Source organism: Lingula anatina, chromosome 4 (assembly GCF_051362555.1).
Source record: "Lingula anatina isolate TDL-2025a chromosome 4, LinAna3.0, whole genome shotgun sequence".
In the NCBI taxonomy this organism is placed as follows: Eukaryota; Metazoa; Brachiopoda; class Lingulata; order Lingulida; family Lingulidae; genus Lingula; species Lingula anatina.
Genome location: NC_141770.1, coordinates 10,846,332 through 10,866,873, shown reverse-complemented (window position 1 = coordinate 10,866,873; position 20,542 = coordinate 10,846,332). Strand labels below are relative to the sequence as shown.

At 38.4% G+C, this 20,542-nt stretch overlaps 4 protein-coding genes and 1 non-coding gene across 6 annotated transcripts; 2 read left to right on the top strand and 3 right to left on the bottom strand.

The window, feature by feature from the left end:
• Positions 1–159: 159 nt before the first annotated feature.
• LOC112041338 (U2 spliceosomal RNA) lies at positions 160–351 on the top strand. Its single transcript, XR_002886204.1, has one exon. It is a non-coding gene; the product is annotated as a U2 spliceosomal RNA (small nuclear RNA).
• Positions 352–827: 476 nt separating this feature from the next.
• Positions 828–6,931, top strand: LOC106152673 (metallophosphoesterase 1-like). Of its 2 annotated transcripts, none has more exons than XM_087011209.1 (9): positions 828–932; positions 1,761–2,322; positions 2,609–2,679; positions 3,293–3,434; positions 3,737–3,923; positions 4,755–4,823; positions 5,076–5,198; positions 5,542–5,685; positions 6,385–6,931. In XM_087011209.1, the coding sequence occupies exons 2-9, from the start codon at positions 2,078–2,080 to the stop codon at positions 6,586–6,588; spliced, it is 1,185 nt and encodes a 394-aa protein (XP_086867335.1). In that variant the 5' UTR covers positions 828–932; positions 1,761–2,077; the 3' UTR covers positions 6,589–6,931. The 2 variants fall into 2 exon arrangements, with proteins under 2 accessions (XP_086867335.1, XP_086867336.1); XM_087011210.1 differs by having other exon boundaries at positions 911–997.
• A 1,385-nt stretch (positions 6,932–8,316) lies between these two features.
• LOC106180724 (uncharacterized) lies at positions 8,317–11,266 on the bottom strand. Its single transcript, XM_013564802.2, has 2 exons — positions 10,868–11,266; positions 8,317–10,024 (listed from the first exon to the last, which is right to left on the bottom strand). The coding sequence occupies exon 2, from the start codon at positions 9,974–9,976 to the stop codon at positions 8,456–8,458; it is 1,521 nt and encodes a 506-aa protein (XP_013420256.2). The 5' UTR covers positions 9,977–10,024; positions 10,868–11,266; the 3' UTR covers positions 8,317–8,455.
• A 68-nt stretch (positions 11,267–11,334) lies between these two features.
• LOC147762272 (uncharacterized) lies at positions 11,335–16,263 on the bottom strand. Its single transcript, XM_087011208.1, has 2 exons — positions 14,945–16,263; positions 11,335–14,140 (listed from the first exon to the last, which is right to left on the bottom strand). Exon 2 carries the CDS (start codon positions 14,109–14,111, stop codon positions 12,582–12,584), a length of 1,530 nt encoding a protein of 509 aa, XP_086867334.1. The 5' UTR covers positions 14,112–14,140; positions 14,945–16,263; the 3' UTR covers positions 11,335–12,581.
• Positions 16,264–16,959: 696 nt separating this feature from the next.
• On the bottom strand, positions 16,960–19,853 carry LOC106180675 (uncharacterized). Its single transcript, XM_013564729.2, has 3 exons — positions 19,753–19,853; positions 19,477–19,712; positions 16,960–18,599 (listed from the first exon to the last, which is right to left on the bottom strand). Exon 3 carries the CDS (start codon positions 18,570–18,572, stop codon positions 17,046–17,048), a length of 1,527 nt encoding a protein of 508 aa, XP_013420183.2. The 5' UTR covers positions 18,573–18,599; positions 19,477–19,712; positions 19,753–19,853; the 3' UTR covers positions 16,960–17,045.
• Between the last annotated feature and the right edge of the window lie 689 nt (positions 19,854–20,542).

Below are 20,542 nucleotides of genomic sequence, written 5' to 3'. Positions count from 1 at the left end.
ACGAAGAAATATAGTTGTTTTTAATTTTTGTAAAGAAAATTAGTTTAAATACATATTGTAATTTATAAATTTAAAAGTATTATAATATATGCTTTAAATTATCCTACCCTGGAAACAATTATACATGCACTCAAAAGTGACAACTTGGCCTACGTCGGCATCGCTTCTCGGCCTTTTGGCTAAGATCAAAGTGTAGTATCTGTTCTTATCAGCTTAATATCTGATACGTCCCCTACAGGGGACTTCGATATTAAACTGATTTTTGGAACTGGGCGGGGCGTCAGGAGCTTGCTCCACCCCTGCCACGGGTTGGCCTGGTATTGCAGTACCTCCAGGATCGGCCCACTCCCCTCGGGGAGTAATATGAAAATAAGGTAGAAAGACTACAAAGTCCAACAACTTCTATTACATGGCCCGCCTATTAATGCACTACGCTTTGGATATAACACTGTAGCAGACGATTATTATTTCTGTTATACGTATAATTAATCTTGCGTAACTACAAGTGATAAAACTGTATCAGAATCACCAAACGCATCTGACACATTGAAACTGAGATTGGGCGCAGGGAAAGAGTTTCAGCTTGCCGAAGTTTCGTGTGAAAGGAAATGTTCATACAGTTCTAAAACTTTCAGTCTGTTCGACAGAAAATGACTTTTTAAAAACTGTAATTCACACTGTAATTATAGATTAAACGTTTATAAGATGGAATATTTTGCAGTTTTCATCGTATTCATTTTATGTATGATATCTCCTTCAGGGGCTGAAAAGGGTTGACAGGGAAAAAGAAAAATTCGCAAATTTGCCAAAAGCATTTTTGAGTAATAAAAATCATTCGTGGACGTGGCTTATCTTGTGTCCTCTTGTGGCAGTACGCCATGCGACTTCCGGTAAGTGATCGAAAGTGCAGAAAACATGTTGTAGTTCAAAAGGTGCAATTTAATAGTTACTTTATTTCTTTTTCGTTTAATGCTCAGCTATGGTGTATTAATGTTAGGTCTGGTGCATTTCGATTTATTTACTAGAGTCTTATGTGGCTGAAATGATTTTTTAATTGCAGTTTACTTGAGTTACTTGTAGTTGTACGCTAACTGTCGCCGTCGGTCATCGTCTTGTTTGTTGAGAGGCACAGGCTAACGTTTTACTTAATTTATGTTTGGGGTAGCCATTTTTCCCGCTTGCGATATCCCCCTCTCCCTTGGTAAAATTGTGTATTCTATATATATATTTGGTTAGTAATCTTATGATGAATCTTGTGGATAAGAGTCTAGTTTGGGGGGGGGGGGGGGGGGGGGAGGGATACCCGGAGAGAGAGTAGGGGAGAGTTTATCAGAATGCAATGATGCCTTGATGGAACCTACATGTAGGTTTGGTATGCACAAAGGTGGTGTATGTTCACGATGCCCGTGTAATTGGTTCCCAACATTGCCTTAAATAAAAAGTTAAGTGAAAACAACCCTGCATTAAACTGTTTATCTTCAGTGTTACAGTATTTTACTATTCATTTTTTATTTCATTGCTAATCCAGTTCTTCGTTTATTTCATTGCAAATCCAGAAGTGGACTATTTGGCCACATAAGGACTCAGAAATACCAGCAACTCACAGAAAGTCTTCCTCAAATCAAGGGACATTTTAAACACTTCTTGATTCATTTATTTAATTAGGTGTTATCAACTGTATAGGACAGATGACGAAAGAGTGAATGTAACATGATCATTTACTTTCTTAATTAATGATTTTATGACTTTTGAATTTTTAGGGCAAAGTACGGGATCAAGAACAAGTTAAAAGCATGCTAATTCCAAGGAGATGGTTATAAACAGACACAATATTCCATTGTGTGTGATATTGATAGGCCCAGCATCTTGCAACTGCCTTAAATTACATTACACATGAAGCTGTTGAGAAATTTTTTGGATGACTTGACAATAACTAAGGTTTTAACTTCTCCATAGAAGGTGGGTCACATTAGCAAGTTACAAAGCAGATAAAGTGAGGTTGCACAGACTGTTAATTTCTAATGGTTGGTCAGAGCATAGAAGACTTAGCTGTACAGTAAACTACAAAGGGGACCCAATGGTGGTGAAGCTGTACTGGGGTCGGCTATCAAAGCTGCTTCTTCTGGTACTGCTGCTATTTCTATACAATGAGTACCTAGTCTACTATGTGACATTACTGCAGTGCGCCTGGCCAGAGATGACCACTGACCACCTGGACGTTATGATTGACCCTGGCCAGGGCAAACCACTCAAGGTGATGGTTATTGCAGACACTCACCTGTTGGGGTCCTTTAATGGGCACTGGTTTGATAAGCTGAGAAGGTAACTTTGGATGGCCATCCTATACATCTGTTTGGGATTACATATCATTGCTGTGTTGATATAAGGATAATATAAGGATAACATAATCAATTTCAACATTTATGAGAATTAAATATCTTGTAAAATTTTGCACAATTCAGGAATTAGGGAAGTGTTTAAAATGATGTTTTGAAGCAATAGATAGTTTATTTATTTATTTATTCATTTATTTATTTATTGTGGTTATTATGTTCAGTGTAAATAATCATTGTACTAGTAATCAGTTGTCCAGTTTTTTACATTACAGAGAATGGCAAATGCAGAGATCCTTTCAAACAACATTTTCTATCCATAGTCCCGAGGTTGTATTTGTGTTAGGTGAGATTTCTCAAGATCTAATGGTGACACATGTAGACTCGCCCTTCAAGAAACTGATGAAAAATTGCTTATTTTCTAATTTGAACACGAATTACAGAAAAACTTCTATAGCTCAGTCTCTCAAATTAAGCAGATAGGTGCAATATCATGTAAAGAATTTATGTGCCAAATTTAAATTCAAACTGTTGTGTAGATTTTGAAGTAAAATACATGAAATTTGGCACAAACGGTAAAGCTTTCACCTTCATGATCTCTACGAAAACTGGAAGTGGGTCGTAACATCACTCAGCTGTATTTGGGAGGCTATTGGACAATTTTCCAATGAGAAAGACCTCATAGCTTATGCAAATATTGAGAAAATAACCATTTGAAAAGTCTGTAAACTGTTTTTTGTTTTCAATTTCTTCTTTATATTGATTGAAAGAAAACTGCATTTGGGCACATGAGTGTCATTCTGCTCTTTTCCTTAATTTGAAAATGGATGTCAAAAGTTCTGTTCCAACGCTGATAGAGATTTCAATTTGAAAGTACTGTCACGCCAACAAATCTGTATTTTTGTCTAAAACTTCAAATATATATAATAAAGCATGGATTGCTGCTTTTTATGTTTCAGGTGATCTTTTTGATGAAGGGAAGATATGCAGTGATCAAGAATTCCAAGAAACGGTAGCAAGATTTCATCATATGTTTGCTGTGGATGCATCCTCTCAAATTCAAGTTGTTGTGGGAAATCATGATGTGGGTTTTCATTATATGTAAGTTAACCATGAAATGAATAGGCTTACACTGACAAAGGCAGCCACCTTTCAATCCTTGGCTTTTTCAATTTTTTATAATTATTTAAAAGACCAATGTAAAAGAGGAAAGACCGAAGATTTCTTTCTTAAAACCATTTGCAATTGTGAGTTTTTCAGTTATTAAAAGTAATCTCTTAGAATTTTCAAACAGATTTACTTACTACAATATTTTACTTAAATCCAAATATTATCATATCTAGTTAAAAAAAGTATACTTTCTGTCATCGTGTATCATATTTTCACATGATCCGTTTTTTAAGGATGACTGGTCATAAAATAAACCGCTTCAAGAAAGCTTTCAAGACCCCATCTGTACGTATGATGGATATCCAGGGCAATCTATTTGTGTTAGCCAACAGTATGGCATTTGAAGGAGATGGCTGTGATATATGTCAAAGGGCTGAACGGCAACTACAGGAGATTTCTGTCAGATTAAAATGTGCTCAGGTAAAAACTGCCATCCTGTGAATGTTTACCATACCCTACCATAAGATTCTTTCTTGTATATTAAGCTTGTTTCTTGTATAGTCCAGTTAATTGTTATTCTTTAAACAAAACTGGGGCTGAACAATTTCCAGTTGAAAATCCACAAGGTATTCAAGACCGTTGTTTGAAACAAGCTAGACAAGCTCGTATGGCAGGTATATTTTGCAGAATAGTCAATTTGAAAGTCTCTGTATTACAGTTCTGTGGCTGAGAAGTTCTGTAGCATTTGAAGGACCCTGAATTAAAACTAGCATTTCCATCTTAAATGTGCTCTTCAAAATTACTGGTAAAAAAACAGATATGAGAACAATAGTGGTGCCATATTATATTATATTATATTATATTATATTATATTATATTATATTATATTATATTATATTATATTATATTATATTATATTATATTATATTATATTATATTATATTATATTATATTATATTATATTATATTATATTATATTATATTATATTATATTATATTATATTATATTATATTATATTATATTATATTATATTGCTGTAGCACAGTTGAGTAAAGAAGCACTTGATCAAATTAGCTTCCCCTTAAGAATACAGGGGAAAATTGAAATATATAACAGCATAATTCATCATGACTTTTCTAAATGGCAGCATATGTATTATTATACAATTCATGCTATTTGAAAACTGCCTTTATTTGTAGTACCAGAAAATAGGGTGGTAACAACACAATGACCACAGAAGCATGAGAGACTTTGTATTGTTTCATTGTTTGTGCCATTTCACAAGCTGTCAACTTTCATTCTCTTGACAGGGAAGATATACTGCGGGTCATTGTGAAGTGGAAGACCCAAAATACTATACTAGACCAATACTACTACAGGTATAATGTGCCTATTTGCATAAGAATGTGTCTCAAAATTTGTGTGAGTGTGCAAGAGAAAGGAGGCAGCACTTAAAAGAACTCTATCTAAATATTCCATGCAGATAAATTTCAATCCAACAAAAAACCAACTGAGGGGCTGAATTTTTTTTGTTATTGTTAACTATTTTAATTATCCTGTTCTTCCTTAGATTGTGTTCTCTTCATGGTGATGGACCTCTGTAATAGGCAATATCTGTTTCATTATTTCAGCACTTCCCTATGTACAGGACATCAGATGCCAATTGCTCAGGTCCAGACTCTGCTCCAGTTGAAGAAAAATATGTAAAATTTAGACCCAAGGTGGACTGTTTGTCAGAAAAGGCATCAAACAGAGTAAGCAGCTGGATGGTTTAATTTTGAAAATAAGTTGTGTGCTTAAGAAAGTCCACATGGAATATCATATTTTTCATATCTTATGTTAACATTCTTTCACATGAATTGGAAAGAAAATGGAGGAAAAATTAATTTGTTTTTAAGACATTCAAAGTGAGAGAATAGTGAAATCAGTGATTGGAATTTGAAAGATGTACCCTTTATGGATAAAAATATGTTTTTCAGATAAATCACTTATGAAATTGCCATATCTATAATGTATATTTCATAACTTAAACTGAATATGGAAAGCAGTTTTGGTAGCCTGTATTAATGCGATGCTGTTTTGTATTTCTACCTTCAGCTCCTAGAAAGTGTCCAGCCTCGCCTTGTTCTCAGTGCTCACACTCACCACTTCTGCTATAGAGAGCTTCCGCCTCACAATACTCCTGAGTGGACACTGCCTTCATTTTCATGGAGAAATATTAAAAATCCAAGCTTTTTACTCGTATGTATATCAGTAATCAAGTAATAATTCAAGTTTACTAAGGAAACTGGCAATGGGAGATAAGCCTGTACAGTACTTGTATCATCTCAGACAAAAGAAGAAAAATCTTACTTTTATGTTGGTTTATATTAGAAAATTATTTCTAAAATACATTTTTTTATCAGATGAAGATGGCAGATCCATTTGTATTTTGTGAAGGGAGAGGGGGCAGAAGGATAAAAAATGTGACTTAGCCCAACTATTATTAGATTGTAGATAAAGACATTTTTACTGGAGCAAAAGATCAGAAAATTGCTTGATTTTGTCTCCTTGTTATTCTTTTTATTGGGAGAAGGGGGTACATGAACCTCCAAAGCTAAGGTTGGAAGACAATTGGCCCAAGTGCCCCCCCCCCACCACACACACACACACACACACACACACACACCTCCCCAAACCCCCACCCCCTTTGGAGCTTTCATTAAATAAGTCAAGATGACAACCACATTTTTAAGTGACTTTGTCAGCATTTGATTTTCATCAGTTAAATCTAAAAGAAATGATGTAGCCAGTTCAAAAATGTCAAACAATTACATCACTCAATGTATGCTGATATAATGCACTGACTTGGCATAATGTATGTATACTTGTAGACATATCTATTTTTCTTCTACTTAATATGTAAAACAATATTCACATCTGATTATTATTTTTTTCCAGATTAAGGTGAGCAACAATAACTATGCCATCTCAAAGTGTTATCTGCCAGATGAGAGGACAGTGATATGGACCTATATTATAGGGGGCGTTGCAATAGCATGCTGGCTCATTATTTCATATGGAAGAGGGATGAGGTTTTATTTCTCAAAGAGAGATCTCATAGGCAGAGGCAGAAAGGACAGTGAAATTTCCTACAGTGACTAGTATGTTTTTTAGTGATTTTATTTGTTATATGGCACGGGGGTGGAGGATCATCAGCAGGTACATGCCTTTCCATTAGTTTCTGAGGTACACCTTAACACCTACAAAACTAAACGATATAACTTTCAAAACGAGACAAAATGAAGCAATTTTTCTGTCCCTATGCCCAATTTATCACCTCCAGTTCTAATTACCGTCTTCCACTGCTGTATATTTGCCTGGTTCCAATAAGCCTTTTTTGTACCAATGTCCTGAATCTATAACTGAGAGGTTTGCGTAACAAATCAAACTTATTGTTCCAAAAAAGCTAATGACATAAGAAAATAAAATATTTTGTTAATACTGATTCAACTGTCATTTTTTGACAACTGAATCTTAGGCATTTTTTGTCTGTTACACAATATTAAATTTCATCGGAAGTTGAGGGGGGACATTATGAAATAAATTGAAATAATGTCTTTTGTCGCTATTTTTATATTTAGACACTATTTTGTCTGTGTAATTATATTGTGATTACTGTGTCTGATCATGTTGCAGTCACAGTTCGAGGTACCAAACCGTATTTTCGTTTTCCTTTAAATTTTCTTAGTAGAATTGTTTCTTTAAAAATGGGTCTCTTTAAAAAAGGGTTATTTTGATGTGAAAGATAATGATTTTTTTGCAAGTGCCAAACCATATTATTGTTTTACTTCTAATTTGCAGAGTGGCTTTGTATGCTAATAAGGCAGGTTCCTTTCAGAAATCGGCATGTTGGAGTATTTTTTGAATGTTATTGATTTTAAGGGGGTTTGTGTTAATTTTGCATGTATTTTGACGACATTGGCCCTTGGGTGCTAGAACGTGTCCGTTTTACTTTATATTTGTTCAGTGGCTTTGTTTTTTGAAAGGACCCTTTTTAGACGATAGTAAAGACTGGCTTTTAACACACTTAAACCATCAGTAAAAAGGTGAAAACTTTGATTCCCGATTCCTTTGATTCACTGAACTGGTCTATTTGTTTTAACTAAATGGTGACACAGACGCCTTCTCAGTTTAACATTTTCCCTTGACTTTCAATGCATGGCAATGCAGTGCCATAATATCTGTTTATTTTCCCATTTGGTCATTTTGAGGACGGTGGGGTTTGAGAAACGAATTCTTAAAACACCTGTCTGGCCATTTTTGTGGATGACAGAAAGTTACGTATGAATAGAACGTGGATTGACTATAATGCATATAAACCATTTCTATTAGTTTCAAACAAAGTCGACATGCCAGGGCATAAACCAAATTAAACAAACCCTCATCCTTAAAAAAAAAAGCATTAAAACTTCACTTCCTTCAAATTTCTGTTCGTAAATAGACCTAATTTAAAGAACTGGACGGATATCCGTGTAAAAAACTTTGCATAACATGTAGTCCTAAAACGAGAAGTGGACATAAACCAGGAGAGAGAGAGAGCGCGTGGAAGTTGGAAATCCTGCTGACGTGTAACATGACAACGCGTTAAAGGCACTGAAATTATTGTTTTATTTAAGTGTGTACAGATGGAAATACAATTGGAAAACTCAGTTAATTAAAGGCCCACTTGCGGTATTAGTCGGTTCATACCATTGCAAGTATTTAACCTACTTGCAATTTTAATGAACTACAGATATTGAGAACTGAACAAAGTTTCACTGATTTCCTGCATTTTAGAATCCAACAAAAGTGCAAGTATATAAAGCCTAAATAAAAGTTAGTACTGTTACATAGTCCACGGAGCCGAGCCGGTCCAGTCCACGGAGGCTGCATTGAAGGTTATTTATTTCTAGTATTTAATATGTTTATATTGGGGAAGGTATATATCGTGGAAATTTGATTTTGCCAAAGACAATTTCTGGAGAGTTCATCATCGTGCGTAACGCAAAATTCTGCTGAAGCATATGAGCCCGCATACCTTAGGCGTAGAAGGCATACCGATGCGTCTATGAAACGAACTGGCAGGGAGGTTTGCGGCCACAGAAGATAAAGTGCACATATTTCTTCTGGAAGCTTCCTTCATCAGCTGAACGGTCATATTAGCATACTTGTGCGCGTTTTCGGTGGACGTCCAGTTGGTGGCGTAGTCAAGGTTATACAGAAACCGCCCACGGAACTTGCGCAAGTAATGCACGAATGGCGTGTGTAGGTCCTGCATGGCCGTAGAACTGACGACCTTGGTGACTTTCACATGCTTATCCTCCGCTGGGAATACCAGGTCGTAGTCCCCGATGTTGGACGTTTCATACTCGTTTTCAGCTACTTTTCTTGCCATTATCTTCTTGACGTTTTTTTCAGAGAATAATCTTAGGATCCCACGGTACTCTTGAAGAAGTCCTCCGTTGTCCAAAACGGCGTGAATTTCTTTGGTGGCTCGTACAGCTAGCGGCCAGAACTGGTCACTTGTTTCAGCTGGAGTGGTCAAGGCGAGTTCGTGGACACCAATAAAGCATCCCAGGGTGTTGGTCAAGTCCGTTGAGACATACCGGCGCAACGTAACTGCGTGCGTAGAATGAAAGGTCATAGAGCTTGGGGTGGCGCCTTCGTTGATCAGACGTGACATTGCAATGTTGGCGGCTGATAAGAGCATGCCTTCCACAGTGGAACCATGCTCTCTGCAATTGAACAAAAGGTTCTCCGTCTCAGGCACTGACAACTCCAAAGGAATAACCCTCATGCGGCCCATGTCACCTTCAGCAAGTTGCGGTGCTGGAAATTTCTTCAAGAACAAATTCTTATGAGGAAACACATTATGATAGATCATTTTTCCAACCTGAAGATAGTCTTTCAAACGGAACTTTATGCTTTCTTTTGGAAGTAAGTGCTCTATAGTTGGATGCAGGGTAGTGATATCGTTTTCCTCTACTGTATCTCCACTTATTACAGCATTCAAAATGTGGACGAGACGAGTAAGCATGATGATGTTTGACTTCCCATCTGTAATACAATGATGCAAAACGAACATAAGGATATTGGCATGCCCAAACTCACTGTCCTCACCGCCTACGTTCTTGCCCGTTGAATGAGGTAGGCGCAAAAACTTGACCTTCCACAGAGGCCCGTTGACACCATCAAACCTTACTTGAAGCAAGTTTTCATGGACATCCTTCCAGTTGTCAGGTTTGCTCAAATTTTGAGCTTCAAAGTCGACGTGAGGCTCCTCCATGAACTTGAAATGCCTTTTGCCCTCCTGTTGCACTACTCGTAGTCTAAGCGTTGGAAAATTCTTCTGAAGCAGAGTCAGAGAGCGCTCCCACGTGGCATCTGGCACATGAGTCTTCGTGTTGATCCACACGCTAAATACGTTGGTGATGTTGCCGTTCTCGTGCATGACATTCATTGCGTTTTCTGTTCGACCAAGAGGACGGAGTATGGTGGCTTGGGATGCCATGCTGGCGGTTGGTGGAAAGATGTATTAGTCAGTGATTAGCACAGGTACCTGAAAATGTTTTTGAAATTGTTTTTGCTAATTTACCCTATAAAATGCGTTTCACGAATGCATATGTACGACAGATTTCAATTCATTTTATGGAATGGAAAAGTTTCTTCCTCATACCAATACTAGGTCTGATGGCTAGTCGTTCTTGGTGTAAAAATGTGGTATGCATACGTATAAGTTGTTCACCATTTGCTGGCGACATAAGTGACTTTCTGATAACTATAGAAGATATTTTAGAAAATGAAAGCGCGAAATCCTCGAATAAAACTCCCCCCATCAAATATCTGAACCCCGCCTCTTCTCGCCGTGAACTCTTGATCAATGCCCCCCCCCCCCCCCCCTTTCCCATTACTGATCTGAAGTAGATGATGGTACCTTGGTGTCGCAGCTTTAAGGCATGCATACGACCATCTTGATTGATATAACATTAATAGCCATGTGTTCCCATGGGCCCCCTACATAAGAAGGTAGTTTCGTGACGTCGGTGCGGGTAAGAATTTCTCTTATGTTATGAAGAAGCTTTTGAATTCATAAACCCCGAGTTGCCTCCCACTCCCCCCCAAAAGGAAAAAAATCTGTATTCCCAAGATTTAATTGGTTCTGCCATTCAATATCTAAAGTTTTTTTAAAAAAGGCAAATACAAACCAATCGGTTCCTGCGATTACTCTTCTAAAACCATTTCTTCGTGGCCCAACAAGTGCCTTGAAGCAATGTTTGATAAGCAGCCATCCTACTATTAAGTCGTGAATTGTCTAGATGCTGCTTCAACATGGCAGATTTACCCTTAGGCTTTACATGCATAATACATTTACAAGTTACTTTAACTGTTTTAATTATTTTACCTGTTCTTTACGGTTCTATACGCCGCTGAGAAGTCTGGGTCTCGCAATGTTCTAGATAATGTCCTTGGACCCAGTTATTGGCCTGGGGTAATGTCACCCCGGACTCCCAGTTCATCCAGGATTATTGACTCAGTGAGTGTAAAAACACTGATGAGGTTGACAACGTCGTAGCCTTCTTAACCGGGGCAATGCACTGTCTGTCTGATACTGTAATCTCAATTTTAAGGGATAGGCCTGGCACCCATCGAATATGAGAGAAAGAAAGGGGGAGGGGGAGAATTTACTATTTTTTCAATAAGTGTTATGTACTTTTGGAGTATGCATCAGTCTATTAAGTTACCAAATACAACGTCCGGACCCCATAAAAACTGTGGTGGAAATTGTTTATTTGCAAAAAGTTAGAAGAAAAATTTCAAAAAAATTAACGTACAACTTATATAATTAAAGAATGAAAAGGATGATTTTTGTAAGATTTAAGTTTGGTGTATCAAAATATACCAATGTTTCGTTTTTGAAGTTAACACCAATTATATCGTCCGAATTTTGCTTTGCGTGAGGAAAGGGGGTTGTCTGTATTATATACTATTTACTGAATAAAACATGTAGAACTACATGGATAAACCAGGAAAGAGCGCAAGGGTAGGAATCGCTCTTTCATTGAAGCCTCATCATGCATTAAACACCTTTATAAGAATCCTTTTTATTTTTTATGTAAAGAGATGAAATCTTAAGCGGAGACAGGGTTAACGTTTACTGGCTGCGATCTCGCTCGTGTAAGGGTCCTTTTTACTTGTGAGGAAACCTTTTTATGACCACCCTACCCCCACAATACCTTTAATAACCCTTAAAAATAAAACCCCATAAGTTGGGCACATTGGGATCTCATCTTTGGATAACAAATTCTTTAAAACTACTGCTACGGTGATTCCCGGGTTCTATGTCTTAGGATCTGCACAAGGAAAAGAATGAAACAACTCCATGTTGCAACTGCAACAGAATATTTTTTTTTGCTAAACGAAAAGTTACATTGTACAAGCATGGTCATATCCAAGCCTCAAACCAGATCTCTCTAGTCTCTCTCCTAGTCTCCCCCTTGAGATATAAGTTAACATATTTTTATGCTTAACTTTATCAATCAAATTGTCAAGCACATAACTTATTAACTGATTGGTTACTTCAGACAAGTCCACCCCCTCATGGTGGGCACTCCCAATTATCCCATGTAATCAAGCCGCAACGGTTTATTTGTTAGAACAAAGGCCGTCAAAGTTTGACCTGCTAGATGTGAAATATTAACTAAAGCTACTTGTACATCATAGCTTCCCAAGTGTGAATATAATCAGACTAAGAATGACTGATTGAATTAATACCATGTATGAAAAAATTTAAAATATTGATTACAGCCTTTTTAATATTGGTCCCTGGCAATCGGCTCATATTGTATCAAGTATTTTACCAATTGAACTTTCAATTAACAACAGCTACGTGGGGTGTTATATGGCACTATCCGTTTTTTTTTCTTTTAATTATTGGTACGATATATAAGTAAAAAGCACATGTAGTATCCCCTACCTCCCCCTCCTCTGAGTCTTGTTCCAATCACGGGAATGCTAATTAAAATTTTCTAGCAGTTGATTAGTTATATTAGGGAATGTACTCAAATAATGTCGAAACCTTGGTCTGTTAAAGAGAAGCACAATTTATGCAGAGTTCCTCATCGTGCGTAACGCAGAATTCTGCTGAAGCGTATGAGCCCTCGCACACTGGGAGTAGCCTTGGAAGACATACCGATACGTCTTTGTAACAAACTAGCGGGGAGGTTTGAGTCCATACAGGATGACGTGCACATGTTTCTTTTGGAAGCTTCCTTCATCAGCTGAACGGTCATATTAGCATACTTGTGCGCGTTTTCGGTGGACGTCCAGTTAGTGGCGTAGTCAAGGTTATACAGAAACCGCCCACGGAACTTGCGCAAGTAATGCACGAATGGCGTGTGTAGGTCCTGCATGGCCGTAGAACTGACGATCTTGGTGACCTTCACATGCTTATCCTCCGCTGGAAATACCAAGTCGTAGTCCCCGATGTTGGATGCTTCGTACTCGTTATCGCACATCTTCGTCGTAAGAATCTTCTTGACGTTTTCGTCAGAGAATAATTTTAGGATCACACGGTACTCTTGAAGATATCTACCATCGTCCAAAACGTCGTGGATGTTCTTGGTGACCTGCGCGGCAAGCGGCCAGAAATGGTCACTTGTATCAGCTGGAGTGGTCATGACGACTTGGTGAAGGCCTATAAAACATCCCAGGGTGTTGCTCAAGTCCGTTGGAACATACCGGCGCAAGGTAACGGCATGCGTAGAGTGGAATGTCATAGAACTTGGGGTGGCGCCTTCGTTGATCAGACGTGACATTGCAATGTTTGCAGCAGACAAAAACATACCGTTGACGGTTGAACCGTGTTCCTTACATTTGACCAAAAGGTTCTCCGTTTCACGCTCTGTCAGCTCCAAAGGAATAACCCTCATGCGGCCCGTGTCGCCTTCGGTAAGTTGCGGGGCTGGAAATTTCTTCAAGAACAAGTTCTTATGGGGAAACATATTATGGTAGATAGTTTTTCCAAGCTCTAGGTAATCCTTCAAACGAAACTTCAAATTTTCTTCTGGAATTAGGTGCTCTATCGTTGGTTTCAGGGTAGTGATATCATTTTCCTCTACTGTCTCTCCACTTAATACAGCGTTGAGAATATGGACAAGGCGAGACAACATGATGATGTTTGACTTCCCATCTGTAATACAATGATGGAAAACGAACATTAGGATATTGGCATGGCCAAACTCCCTGTCCCCGCCGCCTTCGTTCTTGTCCGATACTTGAGGTAGACGCAAAAACCTGGCCTTCCACAGAGGACCTTTGTCAGTATCAAACCTTACTTGCAGCAAGTTCTCATACAGATCCTTCCAATTGTCAGGTTTGCTCAAATTTTGAGCTTCGAAGTCGACGTGAGGATCTTCCATGAACTTGAAATGCCTTTTGCCATCCTGCTGCACCACTCGCAGTCGCAGCGTTGGAAAATTCTTCTGAAGCAGAATCAATGAGCGCTCCCATGTGTCATCTGGCACGTGAGTCTTTGTGTTGATCCACACGCCAAACACGTTGGTTGTATTGCCGTGCTCATGCATGACATTCATAACGTTTTCTATACGACCAAGCGGACGGAGTATGGTGTCGGCTGGAGGTGCCATGCTGACAGGTTGTGCAATAGTACAGGTGCCTGGAAATGTTTTTGAAGTCTATCATATCATTTGAATATATATAGTCTTCCTTTGTGTGATATGGATACGCATATATGTCCGACGGAATTCACTTCATTTTATCGAAAGGGACACTTACTTCTGTTACTACTAGTAAGCTTAAGGCGTAAAATGTGGTAGTTTTAGTTTTGTTTGCCATGTGATTGCCAAAAAAAAAGAGCTTGCGATAAAGATAAGTGTGGTTATTTTGCATAGCTAAAGTTTAAAATCTTCGAATACAAAAGTGCCCTCAATAATTTTATAATTCTGACTCCATCAGACTCAGACTTGGCGTGAATACACCCCCACCTCCAAATTCTTGGTCTGAATTAGTCTACATAGTGTCTTGGCGTTGTAGGTTTTAGCCAAGTTCGAGACCATATTGATTGAAATGGCATTAAGAATTCTATGTTCTGTTGGGGTTGCTACCCAATTTGGTTGTCTTGTGACGTACCTTTCTCTGATCTTTGAAACTAACAAGAAGAAACTTCTGAATCCATAAAACAAAATCCGAATTGCCTCCCATCCTCTCCCCCAGACAATGAATACATACCATTCTCTCATCCCCAGTTCTCGTCTTTTCAGAACAACAATTAACAACTTTTGTAAATCAAATAGAAATGAACTCCTTCCTAAGTTTTCACCTGTAAAACTAATTTCCGTGGCCCAATAAGTGACGCGAAGCATTACTATTTGACTAATAGCTGCCTTGATGCGAAACCTTGAATGGTCGTGATACTGCTTCTACATGTCAAAATTAACCTAACTTTTAAAATTGTTCTCACCTTAAAGAGATCGTTGTCCAGTCTAGGTCCCAGGCACCTAGACGTTTTGCGGAAATAAGGTCACCACGGCAAACACTCCAGGATCATTGGCTCGGTGGGTGTGAAACAGGTGAGACTGATAACGTCGAGAACAGGCCTACTTAAGCGGGGCAATGTTTGCCATTGTTATCATATTTATGTGATAGGGGTCTGGCATGATGTCTGGCCCTGATCAAAAATGAGAGAGAGAGAGAGAGAGAGAGAGAGTAAGGGGTCGGAGCAAGTGAGCAAGAGAGAGAGAGACTTAAATTTTTAAAAATTATTTAATGTGTAAATGTTCATCCGTCGAGATGTTCGATAAGCATAACTTCCAGACCTAACTGAGCATCCAGCTGAAATTCTTGCACCTCTTGTGCTATTTAATAAAAAATGCTGAACTTTATTCTAAATTCTCTTGCAGAAGCGGGTTTTGTATAGATATCCTAGAATTTCAATGGAAACGTTTGAAAGTTTCTTGTATTAAAGTTGAATGAAAAATCAAACGAAATTAAGTTACAAAAAATCATTGATTAAATCTTATGTAAAAACAATACAAGTTAATTATAAATTTATGCCATGTTGACGCGTTGTTATATACTGTGACCCCCATTGTTGGATGGTACGCCTTAAATGTTTGTGAACTTCCCCTAAATGATACCACTGCTATACTTTGTGTATTTTTTTTGTAATTGCACATTTGGACAAAGAAATCTGAACAATGATTTAATTAAAACATTTAAATAGCTGCCCCCTGTAAAACTGCCAAAAAGGCATTCACTTTAATTGGTCATTTTAACAGTTTCTCATTAGGATAAACAATTAAATTTAAGCAAGTGACTACACTCGACTCATAATACATGTCGGACAGCAGCTAAGGTCCTCATGGAAGTATGATGTAGTCAGATAAGAGAAGTTAAACGGAATCGTTGTAGTGTGGGTATTAAGGATACTATAAGCGTTTGTCAAAAAACTCCTTATTTACTGCCTTATATACATTCTTTTGATAAATCTTCATTTTTCATTGACAATTAACATTTACACACGTCATCTTACGGGTGACGTCATAATTGCGATTTTGAGATAAAAATGAAAAACCGGTTTCTCAAATTTCTCCTTTACCTGAGCACCCACGGACACCGTTTAAATGCCAATTTAATGACACCATTTAGTACTTCAAAACCCTGCCAGCGATTTTTAAGCTTTATATTAGATTTTATTATTGACAAAGCAAAATAATGCCTTTGTTTAATGAAAATCTGTAATTAGAGGCTCATTACTGTATAACAAAAACCGTTTAAACCAAAATGACGACACTAAAATAAAGCCCATAGACTAGTTGCCAACTATGCCAATTTTCGCCAGAAAATCTTGTTTAGTGATGATGTTACGCCTAAAATCGATTGCTATCTCACATCAAAATAGAAAGGTGTATTTAAGTGAGGATAAAAGCTTTTCATAGCATCAAGAAAAATAAGCGCTGATATTATATATATTCCAAGTGGATTGTTATCATTTTAAATCGGCACAAAGGTTGATGCATTATTACATATGTAGATGCAGTAAAAAATTCATTTTCGGTATTTAGATGATAATAAAACCTAACAGTCCCTTTAACGTACAATGTGCTTTTAAAAATGCTATAACCAGAGGGAAATTTAATCACAAAATGCTCGTTATTGTCAAAAGCTCTAGGTATTCTATTTGTTTGTTGTTTATATAAAGAAAGTTATTTGAGGTTAATAATCATAACTTTAAAAAATATATAAATCACACTTGGACTTCCGCCCTTCAAAGCTTTGGCTTCAGATAAGCCAAGTGGCTCAAACGTGGTACACTCATATAAAAGATCAATGGGAATCCCATATTATAAACCATGTCATTTATGCAAATTTATACAAATCCAGGGCATGACTAGCTCTCTATGAAAACGTGATCTCACGCTTGAACTAAGTCTCTCACTCCATATATATATATATATATATATATATATATATATATATATATATAAAATTAGGTAACAATTCTTTATTTTGGAAACATGAACATCTCAGTCTCTCAAGTTCAAAAAAATGCGTACACTGACTTAACGTGCGAAACGCAGAATTTGACCCATGCGTATTAACCCGCGTACATAAGGGACAGACGAAGAAGACATGCTTCTAGTAGCACGTGATGCACGCGCAGAGTGTTCTGCCGCCAAACCGGCCGAAGTGCTCATATTTCTTCTAGAAGCTTCTTTCATCAGTTGGACGGTCAAGTTTGCTAACCTGTGTGCATTTTTGTCGGACATCCAGTTGGTAGCGTAGTCAAGGTTATACAAAAACTGCCCCCGAAACTTCCGGAGGTAATGAATGCAGGGCGTGTGGAGGTCCTGCATGGCCGTAGAACTGACGATCTTGGTGACCTTCACGTGCTTATCCTCCGCCGGAAAATCTAGGTCGTAGTCGCCATTGTTGGACGTTTCAAAATCGTGATCGCAAACCTTGGACGCCATTGCCATTCTGATGCCTTTTTCGAAGGCTAAACTGCTGAGCACGCGATACTCTTGCAGAACGCGATCATGATCCAGAGCGTCGTGGAAGGTCTTGGTGATCTGTTTAGCCTGTGGCCAAAGCTGGTCACTTGTGTCAGCTGGGATGGACAAAGGAAGGCGGTGGGGACCTATAAAACATCCCAGGACGTTGCCCATATACATTGGTATATAACGGCGAAAGGTAACGGAGGTCATCGTATTGAAGTTCATTGGACGCGGCGTGGATCCTTCGTTTATCAATCGCGACATTGCAATGCTGGCCGCCGATACGAAGATGCCGTTTACAGTTGAACGGTGTTCTTTGCACTTCGCCAAGAGGTTCTCTGTCTCAATCACTGACAACTTCAAAGGAACCACCCTGGTGCGCCCTGTGTCTTCTTCGTGAAGTTGAGGTGCTGGGAACTTTTTCAGAAATAAATTTTCACTGGGGAATATATTGTTGTAGATTTCTCTCCCAATTTCTTTGGCATCCTTCAAACGGAGCTTTAGATTTTCTTTTGGAATAAGATGCTCTGTCGTTGCTTTTAGGGTAGTGATATCGTTTTCTTCTACTGCCTCCCCTCCTATAACAGCGTTGAGAATATAGACAAGGCGAGAGAGCATGATGATGTTTGACTTCCCATCTGTAATACAGTGATTGAAAACGAACATAAGGATATTGGCATGCCCAAACTCACTGTCCTCACCGCCTTCGTTCTTGCCCGATGAATGAGGTAGACGCAAAAACCTGGCCTTCCACAGAGGTCCGTTGTCAGTATCAAACCTTACTTGCAGCAAGTTCTCATAAAGATCCTTCCAGTCGTCATGTTTGCTCAAATTTTGAGCTTCGAAGTCAACATGAGGATCGTCCATAAACGTGAAATGCCTTTTGCCCTCTTGCTGCACTACTCGTAGTCTTAGCGTTGGAAAATTCTTCTGAAGCAGAATCAGAGAGCGCTCCCATGTGTCATCTGGCACGTGAGTCTTCGTGTTGATCCACACGCTGAACACGTTGGTTGTGTTGCCGTACTCGTGCAAGACAAACATGCCGTTTTCTACTCGACCAAGTGACCGAAGTGTAGTGGCTTGAGATGTCATTCTGATGACACTTGTGCAAATATAAACCTGAAAAACATAAAGTAAACAGGCTTTAATACTGATCGAGTGCTTATCCGGGAGGTCTGTATACCAGATGCTTCTGAATGAAATAACTAACATCCCTCCTCCTTTTTACATTTATAAATATTTCGGCACTAAATAGATTTGCTTATTAGATGGTCGGTGGGCACAAACAATGGTTATTCGCTTGTTGAATGTCTTTAAAATTGCCAGGCATGAAATATAAAAAAAATATTAAAATAAAAATAAAAAAACAGGAAGGGGGACGTAAAAGTGTAAGAAATATTTGCAAAACGTTTTTTGTGATAAATTAACGTGAATAGGGTTATTTCATCTACCGCACACATTTGCAACGGAGCTTTGCAAAGGCTTCGTGTCAAGGAATTAACGGTCAGCTTGAACTTAAAAGGAAAGCAACTGTTCCTTTTGACCAAAAAATGAATTTTCTTGGGGTAAACGACAATTTTCCCATACTTACCAATGGTTAATAAATCCATTTCAACATTCAAAGTTAGCACTCCTTTTGACGGTTCTGATATATGTACTGGCTGTGCTGTACCGTCAATAGGAGTGCTAACGCATGGATCTTTGTGCTAATATAATCAATCTCCCAGCTGAGGAGAGCGACGTAAAGCCTTAACAGACGTAGACGAAACTCTGATAAGGGAGCCCCCGTATAAATGGATTAAAACAATATATGTTCCCATTGCTTGTCACGAGCTTGCCCCTATCAGACTAAAATGACATGCTTATTTTTGATCGCCCTGCGCCATCTTTACCGCATCAATCTTCGAACCATAAATAATCCCTTTACAGTGCATATTTCTCCTCTAATTTTATAACAAAACAGCTTTTAATCTTTAAAATGAAACAGTCGACTAACCTTTGGAATGGTTCCTCCCGTAAAATGGCTGTGATTGACACGTCAGGGCAGGTCCTATATATACATAGTTACCAGTAGTCGCGTGATCACCCAGTCAGCCTGGACCGATTATGTGGAGGTCTCGTTAAAAGACACATTATGTAAGCCTTCTACTTTAGATGCCCTATCTCCAATGCCTATATACTAGCCCTACCCTTGGGACAGTCAGAGACACGTGCTGTAGGCCTACTTTAAACCTAAGATCTAATAAATGGTATATTAGATCTTAGTTTAAACTTAACCGTCCCAGTTCGACACCTCCTCTCGCATCTGAACACAGCAACAGTCTGTATGCCTGCTTTTCCTGCCTTAATGCTAAGGAAAAACACCTAACTGCACCAATTCCTTTATACCCCACTTGGTTCGCTTGCGTTGCGGATAAGAAAATATTGATTTTCTGTCATTATCAAGGCAAATAACGGTTTCACGTCTTGACCTGCGGGGATTATGGTACGTACGTATTGATTATGTGGCGGGAAAACCCCAGGTACATTTACAAATCCTGGCGTTTTCATGGCGCTGTATTCCAGTCATATTCTATAATTATACCTTCTATAATAACGTTTCCAAACACGTTCTCTTCATATTCGCACGCAATTTGCGATCGACGTCCACATCACAGGTGGTCTGGGTGATCCCTGTTATATCTCCAATAGAAATAACGTACTTAGCAGACATGTAAAAATCTATCTGTACACTTATAATAACATTTATTTTGAAGGGAACCAATATAAATGAGAGAAAACCTAATTGCAGGATCGCGGTGCACAAGGGGCATTAAACTTATAATTATCCATGATGGATATTTCTAGGAAAACGGCGATCGATATGGGATACTTGAAAGAAAACTGTCTGTTTAGACTTAGTTTCAGTGCATTCCTGAAACCTTGGTTTAGGTTGCCCGTGCCTTCATTAAGATCAATTACTTGCTCATTTAAAAAAAGCTTGCTGGCATACATTCTCGAGGTCTTAAATGCGAATCACTCCGTCCCGTCAAGTTGCTTCTGTTAAAATCCAGCTTGGGCAC